The sequence below is a fragment of the Monodon monoceros genome, unplaced genomic scaffold (assembly GCF_005190385.1).
Source record: "Monodon monoceros isolate NGI ecotype Baffin Bay Population unplaced genomic scaffold, NGI_Narwhal_1 Super_Scaffold_8, whole genome shotgun sequence".
Classification (NCBI taxonomy): Eukaryota; Metazoa; Chordata; class Mammalia; order Artiodactyla; family Monodontidae; genus Monodon; species Monodon monoceros.
Window position 1 is genome coordinate 10,167,655 of NW_021703785.1, and position 26,702 is coordinate 10,194,356.

General features: G+C 43.2%; 1 protein-coding gene across 1 annotated transcript in view; it reads left to right on the top strand.

Annotated features, from left to right (window-relative positions):
- Nucleotides 1-25,770, top strand: part of TMTC4 (transmembrane and tetratricopeptide repeat containing 4) — a 66,611-nt gene extending 40,841 nt beyond the window's left edge. The window contains exons 7-18 of the mRNA XM_029210450.1: nt 1,165-1,257; nt 1,487-1,651; nt 2,559-2,761; nt 4,247-4,418; nt 4,507-4,638; nt 10,884-10,963; nt 11,139-11,246; nt 11,338-11,479; nt 16,572-16,686; nt 17,722-17,834; nt 22,912-22,981; nt 24,534-25,770. Of these exons, the coding sequence (XP_029066283.1) occupies nt 1,165-1,257; nt 1,487-1,651; nt 2,559-2,761; nt 4,247-4,418; nt 4,507-4,638; nt 10,884-10,963; nt 11,139-11,246; nt 11,338-11,479; nt 16,572-16,686; nt 17,722-17,834; nt 22,912-22,981; nt 24,534-24,682 (1,542 nt within the window). The 3' untranslated portion in view covers nt 24,683-25,770. The remainder of the gene's footprint in view (nt 1-1,164; nt 1,258-1,486; nt 1,652-2,558; nt 2,762-4,246; nt 4,419-4,506; nt 4,639-10,883; nt 10,964-11,138; nt 11,247-11,337; nt 11,480-16,571; nt 16,687-17,721; nt 17,835-22,911; nt 22,982-24,533) is intronic.
- The last annotated feature ends 932 nt before the right edge of the window (nt 25,771-26,702 follow it).

The window sequence follows — 26,702 nt, forward strand, 5'->3', positions numbered from 1 at the left end:
AAAAAGAGCCCCATACTAAAAAGAGCCCCGTCATTGAGGGACAACTTGAACCGTCTACGCAGTGTCTGTTCTGACCACTTTACCTGCTTCCGGCAGGGAGTTCGGCCACATGACGTTGCTTGCAGTGGCCCCATTTGTAGGAAGTCCACTGCAGGGTAGAGATTAGAGTCCAAGGCCAGATGAGCCTTCAGCCTGTGACCATAGGTGTCATAGCTTCAAGAGCAGCCATCACCTGCTAGAAAGGAACTATCGTGATGCTACTGGAAGCTGTTAGCAGCAATGGAGCTGCAGTGTCACACTCCCAAGAGCCAGTGGCTCCACATAATTGGAGTTATTTGTCATCCCCCTAAAAGTTGTGGGCAGAGGTGGCTGTCCTCCACACAGCGGGGTCAGGCTGGCCGAGGCTCTGCCGTCTTCAGGGTGTGGTCTCCAGTGTCACTCTGAATATCTCCATCATTTCTGCCACAGCTGGACAGGAAACCGAGGGGGGCGGGGCGCCCCAGTCTATGTCCAAACCTCCAAGATGGCACGTTATCACTTCTGCCCACATCCCATAGGCTGGAACTCAGTCACGTGACCATGCTTTCCTGCAGGGCTGGCTGTGTGCCCGGCAGGAAGGGAGATCTAGCGGACAGCCAGGAGTGTGAACCTGAGAGGTCTCTGGAGCCCCACCGGAGACTCTACGTTCTGCTCCCTCTCTTCCGTGGCATTTGCCCAAATCAGGCAGCACCTGGGGTTCCTGAAGTGTAATTACTTACTTGGCTGGATTTTCAAGGTTGATGACTGCCTTTGTCTTCTTAGGCGTGACCACTGCACAGGTGTTGGCTCTTACAACTAAGGGACTTGTAAAGAAAAAAATGGAAGAGGGGGCCTCTGCAGAGCTTCTCCTGGGAACCCCAAAGGTCTAGCTCTCCTGCATCTTATAGTACTCTTATATGCAGACTAACAGGGATTTACTAGATAATAAATTTGTTATAATACATGAGCTCATTTCATAGGAACGGTAGGGTTTTTCAGTTTTGTTTTTAGAGCTAAAGAGGTCACCTGTGATGATCTAATCCAGGACATCTCTTGTTTAGATTCAGCAATAAAATTGTGACGGATAATTGTTATCTAATCAGAGTTAGGCTGTCCCATCACTGATTCCTTGCTTTGCTCTCTTAGGGTCTGAATGCCGTCTTTGACATCTTGGTGATAGGCAAATTAAATGTTCTGGAACTGGTCCGGAAGGTACTACATAAGGACCGATCATTAGAGGTGAGTATCTGCTTTTGTCTCCAGCCCAGATGCGGAAAATGTCAAGTACCAGCGGATTTAAAATGCCATTTTCAAAGTATTTCTTGCGACTTTGAATTCTAAAATAGCCAGCCCTTTAAAGCACGGTGTCAGTGCGGTTCAGCCAGAACTGCTGCACCTTTGTACCTGGCGTGGCCACACTTTTATCTGAAAACTCTGAGACGTCAGGGGCCTTGCGGTGTCCTTTCAGAACACTGGCGTGCTCAGGACTGAGGGCCTCCTCTTCAGAATGAGTCTCCTGGCCTTGGGGGGAACAGGGGTGCTCTACGTGCGCTGGAAGATCATGGGCACCGGCCCTCCGGCCTTCACCGAAGTCGACAACCCTGCCTCCTTCGCCAGTAGCATGCTGGTCAGGGTGAGTCCTGAGTCTGCCCTCTGATGGGTCCTCTTCTTTGCCCACCAGATTCCCAGCTCTCCCCTCCCTCCCTCCCCAGCACCCACAGAAGCTCCCATAAGCAGAACACCTCCACGTGTGTTTCCTCTCACCAAGGATGTTCTAGGATGAAACCAGGTTTTTATTAGGGCATTGAGAAGGTATAAACCCTTTGTATTTCCTTTCTAAACAAAATTAAAGAGGAGTGGTTTAGAAAATGTCAGGTTTCTTGCCAGCCTCCTTAAATTGTCCTCTAACCCCATCACTTTGGTTATAAAGGAAACTGACATGGCGGGGTTAAGATAAAATGTAACCAGATTGGCAGTATCTTTTTTTTTTGGCCACACCTCGCAGCATGTGGGATCTTAGTTCCCGGACCAGGGATCAAACCCGTGCCCCCTGCAATGGAAGCTTGTAGTCCTGACCACCCCCTGTGGTCTCTTTAAAAGTCTATGGTGTCCAGACTTTCTTGTAAAGGTTTGCTTTTTCTGAAGGCAAGGGTATCTTAGCTGTGCCTTCAGAGACAGAAATCAAGGACCGTAGGACCCTATACTTATGTTGTCAGGCACATGGGTGACCCCTGGGCCTCAGATTTCCTGGGTCACAGACTTTGGGCATCAGCGAGTAATCAGGACATAGTGTCACCAGAAATATAACAAATATATAACAGAGTCTGGTGGCTTTGCTGTATTTTTATCTATTAAAAATCTCAATGCATTTAGTAAACTGCAAACTACAGCCTGTGCCCAAGTAGAACGTGGCAACATCTTATTTTATACAACTGCTCTCCTTGAGCAGAAACATATGGATGCCTCCAAAGTGAAGCTAGGATATATATTTTTTCCAAGTTCAGTATCAAATAAATGTTTGTTTTTCTTTTGACTGACAGGCCATAAACTATAATTACTACTATTCCTTGAATGCCTGGTTGCTGCTGTGCCCCTGGTGGCTGTGTTTTGATTGGTCAATGGGCTGCATCCCCCTCATTAAGTCAGTCGGGGACTGGAGGGTAATTGCTCTAGCAGCACTCTGGTTCTGCCTAATTGGCCTGATATGCCAAGCCCTGTGCTCTGAAGACAGCCACAAGAGACGGTAAGAGGCCAAGCTGAATTTTAACTTCCACACGGGGTGGAGTCAGAGCATTTTGCTAAATCCAGCACTGATCATTTTAACGATTTTTGTGGAAGTAATATCTAAGGAGCTTTTATTTCAAATACATGTTTGTGGCCAGGATGAGTTCTATCCATTTGGAATCCATGGCTGGCTTCAACTAGTGGGGAGTGAACTTGGAGGGGGGGGGGGTTGCAGATGACTGCTTTATCTCTCCCTCCCTCTTTCCCCGTGAAGCAGCATTTTGAGATCCTTTTCGCTGTAGGTGGTAAAGAGTAATTTATGGTCAGAACTGAGAGTGTAATTGATGTGTGTTGTGCCCATTATTTCACAATTCTGCTTCTGAAAACCCTAGTGGATGCTACAGTGATTCCTTCTCTTGTTATTTGGTACAAAATAAATTGCCACCCCAAAGAGCCTGTTCTTTCTCACACCCCAGAAAAGGGAAAAAACGGTTATTGAGAAAATAATTGGGAGAAAAACAAATGTGTTTTATGAGAAAGAAAGCTATTTAAGAAGATTTCCTTTAAGCATAAGTGTTGATGGAATTAGATTAGTAATTTCTCAAAATAAATTCAGTTTTAAGTTTACCTGTGGCTTAAATTGGTACGTAATTCTAAAGGGCGACAAACCATAGTCCCAATCCACTATACACATGCAATAGGATTTTTCTAGTACTACAGGCACAGGGTCTGGGAAGGAGCCACCAAATTTGACCTGGCTTTCTTTTTTTTGTTTGTTTTTTAATTTTACTGAAGTATAGTTGAGTTACAATGTTATGTTAATTTCTGCTGTACAGCAAAGTGATTCAGTTATACATATATATTCTTTTTCATATTCTTTGCCATTATGGTTTATCACAGGATAGGGAATATAGTTCCCTGTGCTGTACAGTAGGACCTTGTTGTTTGACCTTGCTTCTTAATTCATCCTCTTACATCTGTGGGAGATTGGGAATGATTGCCTACTTCCAGAAGTGTTCCACTGCTCTTGGCTTTCTTTTTACTTGACTGAAATTTATGCCATAGCACCCGAAAATGATATTAGTTTATTTCAGATTTCATGAAGTTTAAACCAGTTAAGTAGCATTACTTCTGTTAAGTTTGGCAGGGAGGGGGCACTAAATTGGTCTAATTGGGACCAATATCCATTGAGCTATTCAACGCCTACACAGTTTAAGGTATAGTCAGGGGCAGGTGCATTCATAGGCCTTGCAAAGTAATCATTCTAACTTTATTCATATGAATTTTGTGACATGTAAGTTTTATCTTTATGCTTGACGCTAAGTGCCTTAGTAAGATTTTTATATCTTATCCTAATGCTGCCTGGTTAGACCCTCTCTACTGATGCCATTTCTCAGTTGCTGGCATGAAAAAAAGGGGGGGGGCCTTTATCGTGAATTTAATGTTAAGGAGGACATGTTTCTTGAACAGTCTAAAAGTAACCATTTTAATTCTCATCTTCCAGGATCCTCACACTGGGCCTGGGACTTCTCATCATTCCATTTCTTCCTGCGAGTAACCTGTTCTTCCGAGTGGGCTTCGTGGTGGCAGAGAGGGTCCTGTACCTCCCCAGCGCTGGGTACTGCATGCTGCTGACTTTCGGATTTGGAGTTCTCAGTAAACATACTAAGAAAAAGGTATTGGCCCAGAGCGGTGGTGCCATTCCTGACCAAGACGATGGGTGGATTTTACTAATGACACTTCCCATATCCCTCTCTTCTTAAGAAACTGATTGCTGCTTTCGTCCTGGGAATTTTATTCATAAACACGCTGAGATGCGTGATTCGCAGTGGCGAGTGGCGGAATGAGGAACAGCTTTTCAGAAGCGCCCTGTCTGTGTGTCCTCTCAACGCCAAGGTATGTTGGCTGCCATGTTTTAAGTTCGACCGCTGAGTAAGGAGAATGTTTACCTTCACACGGAATCCGGCATATGACCTTGATCATATACTTGGGGTTTTTCTTTTTTTTTTTCTTTTAAATGATTTTGACAAAATTTATTAAAATGGCACTTAGCCAAAATAATACAAAAGAAATTATTAAAACCAGACAATGTCAGTGAAACAGCAGATTACCTAAACAAGTTTTTACTCATCTTCCAGTTGGTCCAAATCATGGATTAAAGTGGTGTCAGGGAAGGTAACTCCACATATCTAGTCTGGGGTCCGGGGAGGCCCACAGTCGAACCATGTAGAGCACACTTCAAAACACGTGCTCCGGCCTCCTGAAATCTATAACTGGAAGATGATAATACCTGTGAGTGGACAGCAGTTCAGTTCAGGAAGTTTAAAGGACCCTGTGGGGTGTTCAGCAGCACACATTTCTATCAAGCCTGTGGCTTCTCTACCTGGGATTCTTTTTGCCAGATTAGGTAAAAATAAATGTACAGACTTTAAAATTGGCAGTGTTTTTGTTGACACAGTCTGGTACGAGTATGTTTCACTTGTATCCTTGATGAATTTCTTCACTTACCCAGCTGTGCCTCTTTGGGCAAAGGGGCGGGGGGTATTGGTGGGGGAGGGACACGGGACAACAGTGCCTATCTCCTGGGTTTGTTGTGAGGCTTTAATGAAATGTGGCCTCTGAAGTGCCCTGACATGGTACGTAGAACATAGTAGGTGATCCAGAAATGTTTGCTTTCATAGGCTCCTTTTAGTTTTGGTTGTCCCATTAAATGAAAAGAAGGGAATGATACTTGCTCAAAATGGGAGGCCAAGGGCTTCCCTCGTGATTTCAGGCAAAATTATATGAAGAAATCTAATGAATAGTTGATGTCTTATTGTGACTGTGGAGTGAGGGATACTATAAAAGGTGCTGACTCCTTGTTTGTCTTTTCCTTGGATTAAAAAAAACCTTGTTCGTGTTTTATAGTTAGAGGCTGAGATAAGAGTGAATTATTTCAAGCTTTTATTGTTAATTTGATTTGCTGACCTAGCCATTTATTTTATGCTATTAAAAATAAATTGCCTGTGATTTAATTTCATAATGTTAATAGATTTGCTTTATTTTTACTTTTCTGTTTGAATGGCAGTAATTACCCCTTCTATTTATATAGTTCTTCCGCAGAAGGAACTCAGATTTCTTTGTAGAGGCTCTATCATTAATCTCCATTATCCTCCCTCGAAGGTTGTCAGAGAGAGGTTATTTTCTTTAATTTTCCAAATGAAAGAAACTGAGGCATGGAAAGATGGAGCTGACTTTATCTAAGTTAGTGACTTAGGAGGTAGATAGAGGCCTGGTATAGTGCTGTGCCCAGGTTACCCTAGTAAATGAGGGAATATGGGACATATGTGATGTTTGAGCCTATACGTCTGCCTTATGATTTCATATGTTATAGGCTAGAAAACACAGGGGGTGTGCAGATGGTCATGCACATAATCATATGTCTGTGTGTGTGGTTTTCTCTTTTAAATTTACGACATACATACAAGACCTCATCTTCAGAATGGACCCAGTAGTGATAAGCCTTTCCAAGAACATTTTTCAGTGATGCCATTCAGTATGAGCAAGATAGGTTTCTTTTTTTTTTTTACTTCTCACTATAAACTGAAGTATAATAAAGTTCTCTTTACTTCCTTTTTTGGGAGTGGGGGAGCTAGGTTGATTTCAGGGAAGAGATCTCATTTAGAAAGACACTGGTTTCATTCAACTCTATTGCAGGAGATACATTTTTCTGCACTCATTTCCACCTTACATTCACTGACTATTAAGTAAGCAATTGGCACCTTGGCTGTCAATTAGGCCCAGATTTACAAATGAGACTCAGTGCTGTGCCTGGTCTGCATTTGAATTACCCACAGTCCCTTGCATATGGTAGGAACTTGGTATTAGTGACTGAATTGAGACAATAGAGATTAAATTCCTACTATGGATGAGACACCAAGTATCTGATTGTATTTGCAGCCATTCTTAGTTTTCAAGGCTTGAAAGTGTGTGACACTTTGTATCAAACCTGGGATACAATTCTAAATTCTTTAACAATGAAAGGGATCATATACCACAATGAGGTATTTCCTTAAGGATGAGCCAGGATGGGTTATAGGATTTTTATGTGTTTAGAACATTTTAAGTTTAACATGAAGTTTTAATGGGAAATTTGAAAGAAACTGGTTTTAGCATTGCTGTTGAATGTACCTCCTTCCCTTATGGATGCTTTCACCTCGTTTGTATTTACATATCCTTGGGTTGCAACGATGGGTTTTCTCTGTGGCTTCTGTGCTGGTTCGTTGCCTCAGCGTAGGAATCACAAAGGCAGGAGGGAAAGTTCAAGGATAAATAGGCTTTTTCAATCCTTTACATTCCCGGGAAACAAAAATCACTCATTCTTTAAACTCTAGTTTAGGTAAACTGTTTCGTAGGGGTTTGCTTTGGTTTTTCACAATGGGTTATCTAGGCAGCTGTTTTCTATTCAAATACTTCCCTCCATGTCACCCACAGGATAAGGCTGGCCTGTTTACCAGTCTTAATTATGGACAGCTTGTCTTCTAGGGGGCTGTCCAGTTTTTAACTAGTTCCATTGAATTCACTGCAGTCTGATTTTGCAAAGCAACGCTCCGCCCTCTCCTGATCTCCTGGTCCGTGGCATCGGGTCTAACAGAACAGCGGCTCTACTGCAGAGGGCAGTTCAGCTCTTTGTCTGAGCTTTTTATTGAGAAAACAGAATTTCCCCGTAACAAAGGAAAGCAGCAGGAGCTCAGGGGCGGAAGAGGCAGGAGCTGTGTTGAAGTCTGCGTAGAAGCTGTGTTTGTATTCTGGGGACTGCAGGCACATAGTCCTCACTCACAGGTTGGAGTCTCCAGATTCGGTCCCTTTGTGTGTGGGGCATGAGGGAGTGGGTAAACACTTCCAGACTGGGGCTGGGGGAGGCACAAAATCAATCCACTTTGAGCCCACTTTTCAAAACCCACCATCGAGCCATAGCATTAACTAGTCTCCTGCAAGCTATAACATAAAGATGGTAACACCTACAGATGGACGATAATTTGGTTTAGGAAGTTTAAATTATACGGGGTGTGCTGCGCAATATTATACATTTCTATCGCCTGTGATTTCCCCGTTTGTGATTCCTTTTGTCCGATGAGGTAAAAATAGATGTATAGAGTTTAAAATTGGCAGTTAAAAAACAAATCTCGGGCTTCCCTGGTGGCGCAGTGGATAAGAATCCGCCTGCCAATGCAGCGGACACGGGTTTGAGCCCTGGTCTGGGAAGATCCCACATGCTGCGGAGCAGCTAAGCCCATGTGCCACAACTACTGAGCCTGCGCTCTAGAGCCTGCGAGCCACAACTACTGAGCCCACGTGCCACAACTACTGAAGCCGGTGCATCTAGAGCCCGTGCTCTGCAATAAGAGAAGCCACCTCACTGCAACGAAGAGTAGCCCCTGCTCACCGCAACTAGAGAAAGCCCGGGTGCAGCAACAAGGACCCAACGCAGCCAAAAATAAATAAATAAACTTATTTAAAAAAAAAAAATCTGTTACGTATGTGCTTAAAGAATGTCACAGTGCTCTATACCCTTCCAGAAATATCAGTATTTTTGAAGACGTGCTATCGCTGTAGGTTAAGATGGATAAGGCAGGGTGTGATGATTCTTTTAAAAGGGGTTTTGAATGTTCAGATATAATGCTACTTGATTGTGCTCAAACCATTATTGTAATTCACCATGTATCAGTCTGCTAGGGCTGCCATAAGAAAATACAATGGACTGGGTGGCTTAAACAACAGAATTTTATTTTCTCCCAGTTCTGGAGGCCAGAAGTCCAGGATCAAGGCATCAGAAGAGCTGGTTTCTCCTGAGGCCTCTCTCCTTGGCTTGCAGATGGCCACCTTCTTGCTGTGTCCTCACATGGCCTTTCATCTGTGTGCAGGCATCTCTGGTGTTCTCTGTGTGTCCAAATTTCCTTCTCTTATAAGGCCATCAGTCAGATTGGATTAAGTCCCCGAAGAGCCTCATTTCAACTTAACGACCTCTTTAAAGACCTCCATCTTTCAATACAATCACATTCTGGGGTGCTGGGGTCTAGGACTTCAACATATGAATTTTGGGGTCACAATGCAGCCCTTAACACCCAAAAGAAACATTATTTTACCTTAAAAAATAATACATGGGGTAAATGAGTGGGTCTAGAAATTGTCTTGAGCAGCCCGGCCCCATTTTCACCCAGCACTGTAATAAATGGGTGTGATATAGTGAGAAGAAACACAGGCTTTGGAGCCTGGGTTCAAATCTAGTACCACAACCTAGGGCAAGACACTTAATGGTGCCAAAGCAGTCCCTCAGCACATGCCAGCCACTGCTGTTAGTTATTATTAGTCACGCTGCACACACCCAGTTGAATGACTTTTCTGTAGCATCATCTCCTCTGAGATTGCTGTTGGCCTTTACACTGTAAGCCTCCAAAAGGAGCGTTTGATGATCGGTAAATACTTCTGGTAATAGTCCTCATGAGTCCATTTAGTTCTGCTGCCCTGGGCTCTTTGCTTCTTCAGTGTTCCTCAGGTGCCCCCACTTCTTCACCACCACCCAGCTCCGTCTGCCATCCTCGCTCTTGGGGCTGCAGCTACAGGCTCTCCCTGGACCCCCAGCATTGGCTTTCTTCTGACTCATGTGAGTTTCCCAGTGTGACTTATTTTACATAAGCCTAAATCTGATTCTGACCCTCTGCCACCCTCCTACCCCTGGCTTTTGCTATGGGTTGAATTGTGCCCGCCCCCCCGCCCCCAAGATGTATTCAAATCCTCAGCCCTGTTTATTTCGGAAGGGGGTCCTTGCAGATGTCATTCAGATGTAAGTTAAGATGAGGTTATACTGGAATAGGGTGGACCCTTAATCCACTACGACCGGTGTCCTTATGAGAGAGAGCAGAGACATGGACACACGGCGGGGAGAGGGCCACGTGAAGACAGAGGCAGAGATTTGAGCGCTGCAGCCACAGAGCAAGGTACACCAGGGCTGGCCGGCCACGGTCGGAAGATGAGAGAAGCGTGGACATTTTCCTCAGAGCCTCCAGTGGGAACCAGCCTTGCTGCTGCTAATTTCGGCCTCCAGAACTACGGCGGAATACATTTCTGTTGTCTCTAAGCCCCCAGCTTGTGGTCCTTTGTTACCGCAGCCCTAGGAAACTCAGGCACTTAACAGACCCCGCACTGGCCTCGCACTTCTCTTGGGGCAAAGACTAAACGGGACCCAACGCCTCTCAGGGTTCCCTGTGTAGCCTGGTCACCCCTGCCGTCTGCACTCAGCGACGCCAGGCTGCCTGTAGCTGCTCAGCCAAATGTACCAGGCTTCCTCTAGGCCAGGGACCCTGCCCCTTGCTGCTCCACCTGGGACACTTGCTCCACTGCAGCCCCTTTACCGGGTGACCCCCGTTCAGGTCTCTGCTGGAAGGCCCTTTATAGGACAGCCGTCCTGACACTCAACCAGGTGCCGTCCTCAGACTCACCTTCCTCCAGAGCCCCGGCCCCTTCGAGTGACACATTTACTAATGAGGGCATTTGACTCCCATCCAGGGCTCAGGAGGCAGGGGTCTGAATGGTTTGCCCACCATTGTATCTGTAGCTGCCGACATGGTGCCTGGGGTGCACTCATTACCTAAAGGAATAAGGGAGGGAGGATTTGATTAGTGTAAAGTGGAATGCTAGTATTGCTGCAGAAGACAGGTGTCATACAAGAAAGTGCTGTATTTGTTTAAAGTACAGAATCGTTACTGTTTCCTCACATGCATGTGTGGTTGGACTTTGCAGCTCAGCCCTAGTGGGTGCAGGTGTGTGAGAAGGAGGGGGTGTCAGGGTTTCACAGTAAAACCAGCCCAGCTTCCTAACTTCCCAGTTTTCTCTGTTGAGTTCTTTAGTCAATATTCCGCTGTCACACTTTAGTGTTACCATCTGCTTGTCACCTCCCTTTCCTCGAATCTTTTCTTACAGGGCAGGGCACTAAAGCACCAGCAAGCTCGGCCCAGCCTCTCTAGGGGTTTAGCTAAAGTTCTGGTAGGGGCTTGTTTTTTAATACCATTATCTTTTGCTTGCGTTTAGAAGGTATGGTAGGCATCCCAGCTCTGAACAAAGAAGTCTGGCAGCTGATGGCCAATTTTTCTCTCTCTTTTCAGGTTCACTACAATGTGGGCAAAAACCTGGCTGATAAAGGCAATCAGACAGCTGCCATTAGATATTACCGGGAAGCTGTGAGGTACTGCAAGCATCCTGTCTCACAGAAGAAATGCTGTCTTTACAGTACACATGTCTTATTTTAATTTTCTAGCGTTAAAAACCTGTCCCCACGAGGACCCCAACTTTAAGATAAATTTGCCAATTCCTGAGAGTTTAGTGAAGACTACAGGCTTGGTTTCTCTCTCCACTTCCAGATTAAATCCGAAGTACGTTCATGCCATGAATAATCTGGGAAATATCTTAAAAGAAAGGAATGAGCTCCAGGAAGCAGAGGAGCTGCTGTCTTTGGCTGTACAGATACAGTAAGCGTTGTTTTATAATCATGCTCACGGCATGGAAATGCGCTCCAGCATTCTGGGAGCTAAGCCTTTCTTTTCCTTGTTTATCTTCCAGGCCAGACTTCGCTGCCGCATGGATGAATTTAGGCATCGTGCAAAACAGCCTGAAACGGTTCCAGGCGGCCGAGCAAAGTTACCGGACGGCGATCAAGCACAGGAGGAAATACCCAGATTGTTACTACAACCTCGGGCGTTTGGTAAGCACATGGTGCCCTGTGGCTGAGGCAGAAAAGCTTGGTTTTGTTTCCTTCTTTATAATAAAGTGAGAAGAGCGACACCCATTCTAACCCTCTACATCTTATGAAGCTCTTTCACATACTTTTATCTCAGTTGAAGGTAGCTATTTGATTTCCTCACATGTAGTTTTTTTTTAGCTCTAATTAGAGAGCAAGCCAACTTGAATTAGCCAAGTTTAAGAGATCATAAAGGCAACAGGTTAAACTAAGGAATAAATTACAATTTTTACAAGTCCCTTTGTGCCCTGTTAAACAGTATTCCAAGGGGTTACTTCCTGATAAACATTGGTCTCTCTGTTTTTAAAACACCAATTGAATAAAAACTGAAATTTAAAAAAAGCAAACCCATAATGTGACTTCTGAGTTTTCCTCTTCTGCTGCCTCAAGGGACTGTTCCTGCATTTTTACAGGTAACTATCCCCCCATAAAAGAAAGCTCAGGAGCCCACAAAAGGGCTTTGAGATTATTCAGTGGAAACAGAACATAATGTGTTCCATAGAGACTTGCTCTTTTTGGTTACTAACAGGATATTTATAAAGCTGTTATTGCTCTTGACTTTTTTTCTTTAAATATAGTTTCTTTCTTCAAATAAATAATACAGCAGTAGCTCATACAGTAAGTTCAATAATCTTAAAATCTGAAAGCGTGGGGCTTCCCTGGTGTCACAGTGGTTAAGAATCCACCTGCCAGTGCAGGGGACACAGGTTCGAGCCCTGGTCCGGGAAGATCCAACATGCTGCAGAGCAGCTAAGCCCGTGCGCCACAACTACTGAGCCCACGTGCCACAACTACTGAAGCCCGTGCACCTAGAGCCCATGCTCCGCAACAAGAGAAACCACCGCAGTGAGAAGCCCGCGCACCGCAACGAAGAGCAGCCCCGCTCGCCTCAACTAGAGAAAGCCCATGGGCAGCAACAGAGACCCAACGCAGCCAAAAATAAAATTAATTAATTAATTTTAAAAAAAATCTGAAAGCATATATTGCTGATGATAGTGAAATAGATTTTGTCATCATTTCTGAAAGACCTCCATGAGGATGCACAGCTTAATTATTAAAACTCTTGCTTTCCTTAATAAAGAAAATAAGCGCACACCCACAAAATGGTAGTTCTGTGAGGTGATGGAGGTGATAACGAGAAAAACAGAGTTTATTACCGTGTGCAGCGGGCAGACAAGTGGGGTAACTCAAAGGGATGGTTAGAACTTGGGCTTATGTAGCATCTTAGCAGAGAACTGTACATTTGTAGAGAAATGACAAAGAAAGAGGTTTCAGGCTTCCAAGCTGACGAACTGTGGGAAGGTAAATATATGGGGGAAACCTCACATATATAATGAAGTGAGGTGTGTTTGTGTAGGTTCGTCTTCTCCATAGCCATAAAACTTCCCCAGGAGGGGAGGTCCTCCTCCTTTCTCAGAAGTTTCTGCTTTTAGTAAGATCAGGGAAGCTCCAGGAAAGCTGCTTTCTGCATCTGTTGACTCTCAAATGCCTTCAGTGCAATAATCTTTATGCCAAAATGGTATATTTGGGGTGGCATTTTCGGGTCCTCTATCTTGTTATCTTGGAGTAGGGGAGAGACAGTAAAATTCCACTGTAATAATACCAGTAGAGACCAGAAAATCCAGTCACACACACAGCAGGGTGGGTCCTTGCAAAGTTAATGAAGTGAGAATGGGATCTGGGAACAAATTGGGTATTATCCAAATACTTGCATCGGTGGTTATTGCAGGGTTTACTGTTTCTATTTACTGTGTCTACACTAGGACTTGCGTGACATATTATACTTGAGATCCACACGAAATCTTCTTTCATTCTTTTTTCTTTTTCTTTTTTGGAGGCAGCTCTTTTTTCAGGGTATTGTTTGTGAAGTGAGTGTATCTGCCTGGAGCCCTCAGTTATACTTTAAAGCTCTAATACTTAGCGGTCTTCTTCCTTCCCCCAGTAGCTGCCTGTCACTGCAATTCCTTGGGGTTTGGAAAATTGAGAATTAATGCTAGATGAGCCAAGTTACATCCAAAGAAAGGAAGATAGAATGCAAAATAGAAGATTTTAACACGTGCTCCAGGCCCTGGAACTCATCCCCACTCTCACTTAGAAGATCATCTGTAGTACTGACTATATTGAGACCTTGTACTGTTCTCTGTGTACTATTTACTAATTATGCTACCGTGAAGTAATCTTTCTGTGTTCCCTCCTGCCAACTGTTCTTGGTTATTTAAAGATTTTGCTCTCCTTTGTTGTTTAATTATCCAGCTTTTGCCTGCTTGACAGCTTAAAAGCATTAAGAGCTTAATCTTTAACAGCTCAACCAGTATATTTTATATCGGCAAATAATAGGAACTTAATAACTGAAGAGTTTCCTTTTTGAAAAAACCTTCCTTAGTCACTCTTCAGTAGTGGGAGACAGAAATGTGTTTTGATTTCTGGATACAGGAAAGAAGGGACTATAATGAACTTCTCTTGTGACGTAGGAAATTGGGAAGAGCCGGATTATTTGGGACACATTACTAACATTAGAAAATTACGGTAATAGTGACTGGAGACAGTTCATTTTGCAAGGACTAATTGCATCAGGCAGGATCCATTCAGGAAAACAAAAACCATGCTAAGTATTTTTTTTTTAAATAATCTCTTCCTTTTTTAAAAAATATTTCTTTATTTATTTTGGTTGCACTGGGTCTTAGTTGTGGCATGCAGGATCTTTAGTTGCGGCATGCAGACTCTTAGTTGCAGCATGCATGCATGCGGGATCTAGTTCCCCAACCAGTGATCGAACCCCAGCCCCCTGAATTGGGAGCGCAGGGTCTTACCCACTGGACCACCAGGGAAGTCCCCATGCTAAGTATTTTAAATAGAGAAGATTCAATACAAGGAATGGGTTAGACAGTTGTTGCAAGAACACACATGGAAAGGTGACATTAACTCAGAGAGTAAAAGGAAACCCTGTAGGGTTAGGGGAACACATGGAATGAAGTGATGCCACCAGAATTTAAGAGCTCATAGAAGGCACCACATCTCAGGAGCTACCATCACCTGAAGGCTGAGATTGTGACAGAAGGACCAAAGTCCAGCCCAAGGACTGTGGAGGGAGGGGACATGGCCACTGTAGAGACACTGCCAAGGACAAGGAAGGAGAGAGCGAGAATGGGGGGAAAGCGCTACTCTGTCTTCCAACTATCTGATCATCACCTGTGACTTCTATTGGCAGAGAGACTTGACCGGGGGCCAAGTAGCAAAGCACCATGGGAAATGTAGTTTGCAGAGCATAGAAGGTTGAGCATAGGACTAATAGGTAAATAACATGCTTATTACCCGTCCGCTTTCAGAATGGGTAGTTCTTGCTAAATCACCATTTTTCTCTGTCTCCCTTAAAGTGCTTGTTCACTTTGTATAGATGGTATAAAAGGTAAAGTTCAAGGCAGAATAGGAGTAAGTGTTACCTGGTTCAGGCTGGGGTTGTTCTTCAATAAATAGTAATGAAAAATAATAATAAATAATAAAATATGTAAAGAATGTTTTTGTTGTGTAAACGAAGTTATGTTGGTTTTCCTGGGTGCCTTTGAAAGCATGTCACCACAGATCGTCTCCACGTGACTCAATTGCCTGTCACTTGCTGGAGAGAACTGGCTGAGAAATCAATGGAACATCAAGCATAAAGAGAATTAAATGTTGGTATAATTGGGCATCCTAAATTATTTTAAGTCTTTGAACTTTACATGTTTCCTCATTTAAGGGCTAAAGTATTGTAACTGGAGTCTCTGAGTCTCATGGGAAATTCCGACATCTTTAGCAAATGGATATTCACAAATGTTTCTGTAATTCCTTAAACCTTTCTTTTTCTTGCGTACTGTGCCACCTGTTTGCTGTGTGTGGGGTCATGGGGCAAGTCACAATGTTTCTGTTGTCTAATGAAAAGGCAGACTTGACAGTAAATAAGGAAATAGCCTTAAACTCTGATAAATTGTAATCTTGTGTACTTTTTTGCAGAGTTAAGGGAACCGTGTTCATTCAGATGAGATGTGCATTTGAAAGGAGTTAAAGAGGGCAAGACAATCCATCACTTTCCCCCCTGCGTGCTTTTATTAACTATGCGGATTGACAGCCAGCCGTTTCATATTCTGTTGTCGATGTTAACGTTCCCTCTCCAAAGAAAGCAACAGATCATTCTCTCCTTCCTGAAGGAGGCAAACAGGCTCCAAAACTGGCAAAGACGTTTACATTTACTGCTTAAGACTTTTCCAACCAGTTCATAAAGTATGTCTGATGTACTCACAGTTTTATAGGCAGCTTAGATGTAGGCAGGAATACCATTCTTCACAAGGTGAATTTGGCACATAGAGTTTTTAATCACATTAAATATTTTGTTGACCATTTTAAATAATACCTTATCAAAGATAGACTATGTGAAGTCTTTCTGGAAAAATACTAAGGATTAGGTTTTTTCCTTAACCTCTCTTCAGTAGTCTGAAACATGCTTTGACACCTGGAATCACTAAATTATGGGTTGTAGTTAAAAGGTTGTAGGCTTGGGCTTCCCTGGTGGCGCAGTGGTTGAGAGTCCGCCTGCCGATGCAGGGGACACGGGTTCGTGTCCCTGTCCGGGAAGATCCTACATGCCGCGGAGCGGCTGGGCCCGTGAGCCATGGCCGCTAAGCCTGCATGTCCAGAGCCTGTGCTTCGCAACGGGAGAGGCCACAACAGTGTGAGGCCCGCGTACCGCAAAAAAAAAGAAAAAAAAAAAAAAAAAAAGGTTGTAGGCTCAGGAGCTAGACCACCTGCTCTCAGTCCCTGCTCTCCCATTTCTAGATATGGCACTTTGGGCACGTTACTTCCTTTCTCTGTGCCTCGGTTATTTACTTCATCTGTAAAACGGGGATAGTTCTCTCCTTCACTGAGATTGTTTGGAGGCTAAATGAGTTAATATGAAAAATTAGAAGCTCGATAAATACAAGTTCGGTTCGGTTTGGTTTCGGGTTTGGTATGGTTATATCTTGGAGAAAGAAAGCACAGAAAAGAACTGGAATATTGATTGGGGGTGTCCCTGCTTTCTGTTCAGTATGCAGATCTAAATCGTCACGTTGATGCGCTGAACGCGTGGAGGAATGCTACCGTGCTGAAGCCGGAGCACAGCCTGGCCTGGAACAACATGATCATCCTCCTTGATAACACAGGTGTGGAGAAGTGATTCAGTCAGTCCATACTATAGTGCCGTTGGATAATTAGGAAACAGATGCTTGTGCTTTTTTTTTTCCCTAGTGTGTGTTAGAGTTTTGTTTGTTTGTTTTTAATTAATATGGGGTTCAATATTTTACATGACAAATATGTGTGTACTTCTAGAATACGGAGTTTCCTTTGACATATTGCAATATGAATGTTTGGAAAGGTGACACTTCGCTTAGAGTTGTTGTTGAGTAATGGGGGCAGGTGTGCACTAACATCTCATTTCTCCTGAAGCCTGTCATCTGGCAATGGCCATCATCTAGGATGCTGGAGGTACCTGGAGCAGGTACCATCCATTTCTGGGCTTATGAAATGGATGGTGCTAGGTCCATGCTCTAAAGTTCATGGATGGTACTCAAAGGAGGTGCTCTCAAACCTACACTCAGAGATTCTTATTTTCGATATAATGGTAATAAATTTGGTGACCTGGTTTCTTAGCCCATGCGAGACTCAATCAATTAGAAGTTTCTCTGTTCCCCTACTTTTAAAAATCCAGCCATCCCATAGGAAATGATAGTTTTCATTTGGCAAAATTTAAAGCTAGTAAGCCATCTACTCAGTGTGGAGGGAGATACACATCTTGTTCCTAATGAAAGTGTAGAATGTGAGCTTCAATACTATAAACATTCAGTTATTAAACTGTTGCTGTGATATTCTTATTCTGCAGACTTGTTTTCTCCGATTTGGGTATAACTGGTATCTGGGGGAAATTAAAATTAGATTTTACATGCTTTGACAGAATTTAATCAAAAGCTGTTGGTATGTCAGAATTGTGCTGGACTGCAGTGGCTTTGCAACTGATAGGCGTGTGTGTGTGTTGAGTGTTGTGTGTGTGTGTGTGTATTACATGTTCTACATTGATCTTCTTAAGTAGTTTATTCATAATCATTGTACATAATGCACATAAGCCCTGTTAATTAGAGAGAGAGACTAAAATACTAGTACAATGCGAACATGTTTTTAAGTTTTCCATTGTTCATTCACAGGTAATTTAGCCCAAGCCGAAGCTGTTGGAAGAGAGGCGCTGGAATTAATACCTAATGACCACTCTCTGATGTTCTCCTTGGCAAACGTGCTGGGAAAGTCCCAGAAATACAAGGTGTGTGAACTGCAGGCTGTGATTTCTTGCAGTGAATGCCAACATCTGACAGGAACCATCGATGTAACGTCTGCCCAGTTAAATTCAGAATTCGGCCCAACTAGTGGTAGCTGAGTACCAGCGTGGCTCAGTCAGTTTGCTTTGAGAAGCTGCGCAAGAGATGAATTTGTGGACTCAGACTCCACATGCTTTCTGGTCAGAATTCACCAGCATTGCTCAAACGTGGGAGGGGAGGAGAAGCCAAAAAAATCCTAGCAGATGCCCCAGCTCCTGGCATGGAGCTATGATTCTGTCCCTGGTGCTGGGGCTCGTCCTCTTCTGCACAAAAAGAGTACCAGCCCGTGGAGAATATAGGATGGGTTCTCGCTGCTTCCAGGTTTTTCCTCACCTACAGGAAGTTACAGGTCATCTGCAAAACCCTAGAAGTTTCTGACCAACGAAAAACACAAGGTATTGCATCAGGCCTCTAACTACCTGGGGTCCCAGGGTGGGCCAGGAGTAGACCTTGAATCAGAAGGCAAGTAACTCCCTGGATATTGAAGGGGACTCTGTTCCTAATAGCACTGATCTCAGATTTTAGTTTTGTGTATCAGAACCACCAAGGGAGCCCGTGAGAATACAGATGCCCGTATTTCTCCCCATGGCTCCATTGGGTAAGGTCAGGGAGTATGCATTCTAACCAGCATCCCGGCTTCCTAGCACAGATGTTACAGAAAACACACTTTTAGAAGCTGTGTCTTCGTCCTTTCATGAGAGAAATATTTCCTTTTTGAATCAGCGGCCATATCTGATTTTGATCACACTTGGCCTAATAGTAGTGATTAATTCATACTTCTCCTGTTCGGCTCATTAGATATCATTATCGGTATAATTTTCTGTAACAATACAGTAGTAAGATGTCTCATGCATTTCTATCCTTTTTGAATTGAATAATCAGGGAGTTTAATAGCATCAGAATACATTTTTGAATTTCTAGATTTTGCCCCCAGATAACCTTTTGAGGGGTTTCGTTTTATTTTTTACAGACCTACTTGTGTAGAGGAGAGGGAGGTGAGGTGTGTGGGTTCCTTTCTAATGACTTTCCAGCCATCTGTCAGCCTGGGACGGGGTGGGAGTGTCCAGTGACCATCTTTGAGATGCAGCTTATGTGATCATGTGCTGATTTTTCTATCATCCCACAGCTTATAAACTGGAATTCCTAGTAGGTGACAGGACCTGGGGTTGATTTGGGTTCCAGTTCACAGTGGTGTTTTGTATGTTTTTTTTTCCCAGATAAAGTAGAAAATACTCCATAAAGCAGAATGGAGAAATGGGTTTCCTGTTTCTCTACACATTTTGCATCCTAACTGTCTAGGCCAGGGTGCTGAGCCTAAGATAGGAAAACAGAGGATGAAATCTGAAATAAGGAACTGAACTTTGGGCACTGGGCGGGGACGCTTGGACGAAGAGGTGACGTGGTGGTGACTTGCAGGGGTGGGATAAGCAGACCTTGCAGCTGGGCCACCGTCCCCATCAGGACAGGTGTCTGTGGTCTGTGCACCTCCCTTTCCACCTAGGCATTTGCTGTTGTAGATTATCACTAACTCCTGGTCAATGTCCTTAGTGAGCCTGGAGGCTCCTTGAGGCCGGAGTCTTAAGTCCCATTTTCGTGTCTCCATTGCCGCTCCACCCCTCCCCAACCACTGGGCATTTTGTAAGTGCCCAGGGCACCACTGTGAAATGATGGAACACATCCCACGTTCGGTTCTGAAACGTTCAGGCTTCCGGAATCTATTTTGAGACTTCGATGTGAGCATTCTCATTACATCCAGGTGATAATGGGGCACCTTTTTAATCCGAGCAGCCCTTTTATCCAAGAGCCATCACTTAACCACTCCTCAGTTTATTCTTCTGTAAAATGGAGATGGTGCTAAGAAAGAAATGCACAAGAAGGTAATTTATAACTATGAAACATTGTATACATGTACACATACACAGCAGTAATTTTAGTCTAGTGATTATTGAATGAAACTCGAAGGATCATGAAAATCCATTAGCATTTATGATGCCTATTGCTGTTTAATTTCCAAAAGTGATGTTTTTCAGTGGTGAACATTGCCTCTCGTGCTGATTCTCTCTCTGCATCACCTGTTCCACGGGCCCTGTAGTTTAAGAGCAGATTATGTCTAGAGAGCAGTTTCCCCAACTCCAGACATTTATGTCATACCCTTATGAATTTTTTTTTTGGCCACATCTAGATACTACTTATTATTCACTTGATATATTTCTTTAAATAGATTTTAAACACAAATGGTAATTAAAGTGGAAACATGCTATCTTTACTAGAAATATAAGGTAAATGAAAATAGAATAATTTTACTAAATCTCAGGTAGGTACTACTACTGGCTCAGGCTCTGAGCCTGAGGGTGAACCCTCAGTTAGCCTCAAAGGGAGATTGGAAGGTGTTGGGGGGTGACCCCAAACCACCACCAAACGGAGACTTTGTCTCAACTGAACTGGAAGAAAGGAAGGTGAATTGAAGAGGGAGCTATTCTTGCTATGTGACTGGTGGTTTCAACTTCATGTTGGACCACCCACATTCCCTTCCCAGCCAGAGTGGTCTGCAGGGTGTTTCTTGTGAAAGCCTGTCTGGGAGAATAGACGCGGGTTTAAGGATGCTGCTGAGATGATGCTGCAACCCTGGCGGCCGGCGTGGCTGAAATGACCTCCGACTGCCCAGTCCTTGCCGCCTAGGCAGAAAGACCCTCACTTGCTCCTTTGCAAGGCCTTGCTTTGTCCCTGGTGTTACCCTAAACCTTGGTCATACACATTTTGTCTAACACACTTTAGAAAGTAATATGTTATTTTACCTGTCTGTTGAGGAAAAACAATCCCTGATTTTAAACATGAGTTTATTTATTTGTTCCTTGGCATAAGTCAGCTCATTACTTGGGTCTTGAAGCATCCTTGAACCTCCACAGAAGATCAGTTTATGAATAGTTCATCACTTCCCAGAACAGGGCCATTAAAAAGCCTGATTTAATAGATGAGCATTTGATGGGCTTTGAATACCTGCGGGCATTCGTGTTCTAACGAGGCCTCCAGTCCCAATGTTACCCAAAATGGAGCATGTCTAACCCACACTCACGGTGCCCCACAAACCCACTCTTCCTCCTGATGCCCCTTCTTTTTTCAATGTGTCATTGTTTTTCTGTCTTCCAGGCTTGGAAACTTTTTTTTTTTTTGGCCACGCTTTGAGGCATATGGGATCTTAGTTCCCTGATCAGGGATCGAACCCGTGCCTCCAGCATTGGAAGCACGGAGTCTTAACCACTGGACCGCCAGGGAAGTCCCCAGGCTTGGAAACTTTGAGTCCTTTTTTTCTTCCCCTATTACCTTCCCCTATTACCTGATCCTCATACCCACTCCTTCCCACCAGCCTTGCCTTGCCAAGACCTACAGCCCCTAGACAGGCTGTAAGCCCTCACCCCCGCACCATTGCCCACTCTCCTAAACCCCACTACATCCTCCAAACCTGACTCTGACTGCACATCGTCCTGAACGATGTCCGCACTTGTGGGCGCTTGAGAAATGAATCAAAAAATGAATCTAGCATCCCCTAGAGAACTCCTAACTTGCCTTTTATCTCTACATCTGTCGTCTCCAGATAACACTGCTTCCTTTGCATGTGGAGGAGCATTTTAAAGTAGGTTGAGGTTCCCCAGCCTTTCCATTTCCTATATTTGAGGTTTTAAATGGAAACATTTGAAAATCATCAGAAAGAGCACAGCTACAGATCTGCACAATCCATTTGATTTTTGGTTTGTTTGCACTCTTTTCATTTTTGTTTCCAGCACACCTGACATAGCAGGAAAACTTAGACTTCCTTGAAGGAGTTTTCTCTCCCGGAACTCGGAATGTAGACCCTGACTTTGAGCCGAGTTCTGAGAGTGACCTTTGCTGACATCCTGCGTGTAATCCTGACATCTTCATTCATTCCCTCACAGACCACATTTCTAAAATACAGATTTTTCTCTGCCAGCTCTGTCTAAAAGGTGGTGTCAGAGATGTTTGCCCAGCCAGCACAAGGCAAAGGAAACTGGTCTCCCTGCACTTTATAAAACATGTGATCCTGGATATGGGAGGCCCCTTGGGAGAAGCTCATGTAGGGCACAGATAGAAGGTAAAAACCTGTCCCCAAACCCCCAGCCTTGGTTGTTGAAGCTGAGCCTGTGACCCGGATTAAAGCATGAGTGGCTCTTTAGGGACACGAATGTAGATGGTGTGATAGTCACCCCCGGCAGCTGTCGCTGAGAGCAATGAGGTATCTTTATTTTTCAACATTATGGTAAAAAGGGGCGATGCAGTCGGCCATGGTCCCACGATGAGCAGGTGAGAAAACACTTGGCCGTGTTTCTCTGGCTGGGTTGGAAGTGAATACTGTATGGGGGAAATGCAAGTCTCTCCAAGAATCGGTTCTGCACTTCAGGGGCATTTGGTCACACTCGCGTACAGTCCTGCAGTGGCTGAGGTGACAGGTGGCTGTTTCTCCCTCATTCTCTCTGCTCATTTCCTCCAGCTGAATGGGCTGCTTCTGGGTCGTTGAGGGGGTGTGCCTTCTTAGGGGAGGTTAAACAGACTCCACCTCCTACCTTGAGAATCTTAGAAATGAGCTCATCGATGCTGACCAGAAATGACACTTGTGTGGGTGTCCTCAGCAGCCCGGCACTTTCCTGATTGACCTTTGCTCATCCTGCCCTGGACCCTGAACTGAGCTACTTGCTTAAAGTTGCAGAATGCCCACCACTTCAGGGAGGCAGGTGGCAGAGTCGTTAGCATATTCATCCTCTCTGTGGCCACCATCCCCTGACTACTGCCCTGTCACCTTTGCCCAGTCACACACTGCCCCAATGGATCATCCTTCCGAGCCTCTTCTCAACAGGGTGTGGCCCTTCTGGGCTCCCAGATGTTTCCAGAAGAAGGATTTGGTGGAGCAAAACAAGCACGTTCAAAGTTTGAAATTCATAGGCGATAAAACTGCATAAAACTTTTGCATTGTGTGGAGTACCTTATTTTTTATGTATTTCGTTTTTTTAGGAATCTGAAGCTTTATTCCTCAAAGCAATTAAAGCTCATCCAAATACTGCAAGTTACCATGGCAATTTGGGTAAGGAGATTTTTCAATTTGAATCATATCGAAATTCTGTGTAATTTTAATGAAACAGGTGCATTTCTGTAAAATCACTGTTGGGAGAGTTGTTATTCAAATCTAACCTGTATTGGCCTTTATAATCTGGTTCTAAAATATGGCATTTTAAGGAAATTATCACATTAATAAGATAGCTAAGTAACAGTCATATTTACAAATCTTAATTGCATGATCAGAACAACTCCTAAAATCCCCCACTAGTTAATCGCCTTCTGATGTTAAAACTCAGATTTTCTTTCTTTGAGTGAAGAGCCCTAGATAGTTAAGCTGAGAAGTACTTTGGAAGTTTGCAGTCTGACATGTGTCCTTTTGCTTCTTCTGTAGTGGACCTTCCTTATCTAGCCTGGTCTTCCCTGCGTTCTTCTGTTCTGTGTCTTGGCTAAGAATGCATTCACAATGACTTATTCCCTAGAATTCCTTTCTTTCATTTTTGCATCTCAATAATTTAGATTTTTAGAACATAGCATGTTGATGTTTGGAAGGCTCAGTCACGTGAGTATTTTTTCACCAGATCTCTTCCCTATAGACTCTGTAGCTTCCCCTTGGAAAAGTGATGAAGCATCAGTGGTTGCTGTACTGCCCACATAGAAAGATAGTTTTACTTAGAGAATCATTGTAATAGTCAGAGGCTTACCATTCTAATGAGTAGATTTCTTGGGACTTCCCATGTGGTCCAGTGGTAAAGAATCTGCCTTACAATGCAGGGGACTCTGGTTCGATCCCTGGTCAGGGAACTAGGATCCCACATGCCGCGGGGCAACTAGGCCTGCACCCCACAACTACCGAGCTTGCACGCCTCAACTAGAGCCCATGCGCTCTGGAACCCGTGTGCCACAACTACAAAGCCCACGCGTCCTGGAGCCTGCACGCCACAACTAGAGAAGAGAGAGCCCGCACGCCACAACTAGAGAGAAGCCCACATGCCGCAACGAAAGATCCCACGTGCCTCAATGAAGATCCCGCGTGCCGCAACTAAGACCCGACGCAGCCAAAAAAAAAAAAAAAAGTAGATTTCTTTAACTATCATTTTATGGTCAGATCTTGATGTTAGAGCCCTGAATTCCAGCTGGCAACAAACAAGCTATTATTTTGCTGAAAGGTATAGGAGACTCTTTGTTAAAGTAAATGGCTGGTCTTCTACATGGTCAGAGCACTAAGCAGTGCTGGAGCCCAGCCCTGTGCAGCCTGGCTTTCGGGAAATTTCCTGGCAGCATCAAGAAACTTAGTGTACTCTTCCTTTTGCTTCTTTATGTAACAATGTTGCTGTAGGGAGATGGATCACGCCTAATGATATGAAGAACCCTGGGAGTAACTGGGGGTGGTTAAACAGACATTCACCAGGGAGTGTGATTACAATAAATAAAGTTGGCAGTACAAACAATATTGTTTTAAACAATGATTTTTGAAAACTGCTTGCAGAGGTTCTGTAATATTTCTTTGTACAAGTGGTTGGGAATACCACAAGTTATTCAGAAGCATTTCCAATGAAATTGATCTCTTGCTATTTCAGCTGTGCTTTATCATCGTTGGGGACATCTAGACTTGGCCAAAAAACACTATGAGATCTCTCTGCGGCTTGACCCAATGGCATCAGGAACTAAGGAGAATTATGGTCTTCTAAGAAGAAAGCTGGAACAAATGCAAAAGAAAAACATTTGAGCCTTTTTCCTTCACTTTTTGAGTTTGTGTGTGTGTGTGCATGAGGCAGATCATTAATATCATGTGTTTACGTTTAACCATTTAAAAGTCTTACATGTTGTTTATTTTATCATTTTTTTTCTATGAAAACAGACATGCAAAAAGATTACAGCACCAGCAATATACTCTCGAATGCTTGATGTGGTTTTTGCATTGAAATTGTATTTTTTCAGACAACTCAAACATAAATTCTAAAATTCCAAGGATGAAGTCTTTTTTAATTAAAAAGAAAAACAGAAAAAAATTATCTTGAGCGACTTGCAGCAGAATTAAACCTGCATTTGGGATGTGAGTCGTGTTGTTGTAAAGACTCATATTATTAAACATGGATTGTGAACAAGAAATGACAAACTGACTCCTACAATTTATATAAATATCTAATGTGTCTGTATATTAGAATTTTTATTTAATGACAAGAAAGAGTAAATTAAGTTTTTTTAATCTTTTTTTTTCCAAACAATGTGCTATGAACATCATTTGTAAGGAAATATTTATTTGTATTTTTTTTTGAATGGGGCAAATAATTGAATGAAGAATGGAAATTTTAACATCTAGTGTATCTACACTTTTCCCGTAGGAAGAAATTCACTCCTGCAATATTTTTTGGATTCTTCAACTTGTGCTGTTTCATAACATAGGAAATTATGTAGTATCCTACATAAACTGTCACTATTAATAGAAAATTAAAGCCATGCTTTAGGCAAAAGCAGGCAGCCTGATGTCTTTATTTTTGTTACATCCAGTATTAAGAGGGCTACACACTTCTATGTAAGTTGTTTTTTTGTGTTTTTCGACTGGAAAACAGTTTTCTATTTAGTTTCATGGAACCATAGTCATTACTATATCCAAAAAATGCAAGAGGTAAATTTTCTCCCAAAAGGAACCACATTTGGGGAGTTTGTGATATTTTTAAGAATTGGACTGTCCTGTTTTATTGGGTCAGAATAATCATGTTCGTTTTGTTTTATCCTCCTATATATGCTGTTGACCTAATGATTTATGCAATCTCTGTCATTCCTTATGCAGTAAAATTATTACAGAAACCGGTATACAAGTGTCATAGTGCCTCCTATTAATCATCTATTAAGATGATTTTCAAATTATTTGACTCTGTCCTCTTTGCGTTAAAATGAAATCAAAGTGACTGATTCATCCTTTCTAGAATGTGGCTTCTATTTGGTTTTAGGGACCATTTAATAGAATCGCACTGTGGAGTCCTCCAGGTTCTAAAATATGGGCTGAGTAGATCCCACATGGAGATGAATTTGATTCTCTACACTCACTTTGTGGGGGGCCGGGGGCAGACCTGCATAGAGTTGTAAATCAGTAATTGTAACCTGCAGTGGTTGAGATACTTCAGAAAAGAAAGTGCTGTGTTTCAAGCATTTCAGAAATGGTCCCCAAACAACAGTAACAATTTATAGAGCTCTTAGGGGCAGGAGCTGCCTTGTTCTTATTTACGTTCCTGTAGCACTTAGTTTGGCAGATAATAGAGGTACTGTATGCTTGTTGACTTTTTTTTATTTAAGCAAATTTCTCTCTTTGAAACAGTGCTTATCTTTTGAGAATGAAGAAAAAAATATTTCTGGTAAAAGCTCCTTCAGGATTTTTTTTTTTTCTTTTTGTGCTGATACTAAAAGTTGAGTGTCAAATCAAGACATGCAAATCTAGGACCCCTGTCTACAGAACGAATCCCCTTAGCTTTCACTGCTCCATCTCAGGATTTCCATCACAGCTGCCTTCTGTCCAGAGAAGACAGTCATTCATTTGACTGATATTTCAGGGAGTCTTTTATCTCGGCCGATTTTGGAAGTACGCCATGATGTTCCTCTTTTCTTCCTTCTTTTTCCCATCTTAAGGCAGCCACCCTGTAATTTATTTCTTGGGTTTCCTTTCTAACAAGACTGAAGTGGAAATCTGTCTCCCAGTTCCCCTCTTATTTGGTATTTTTTTCTAAACTTTGTTTTTGTTGCTAATCACA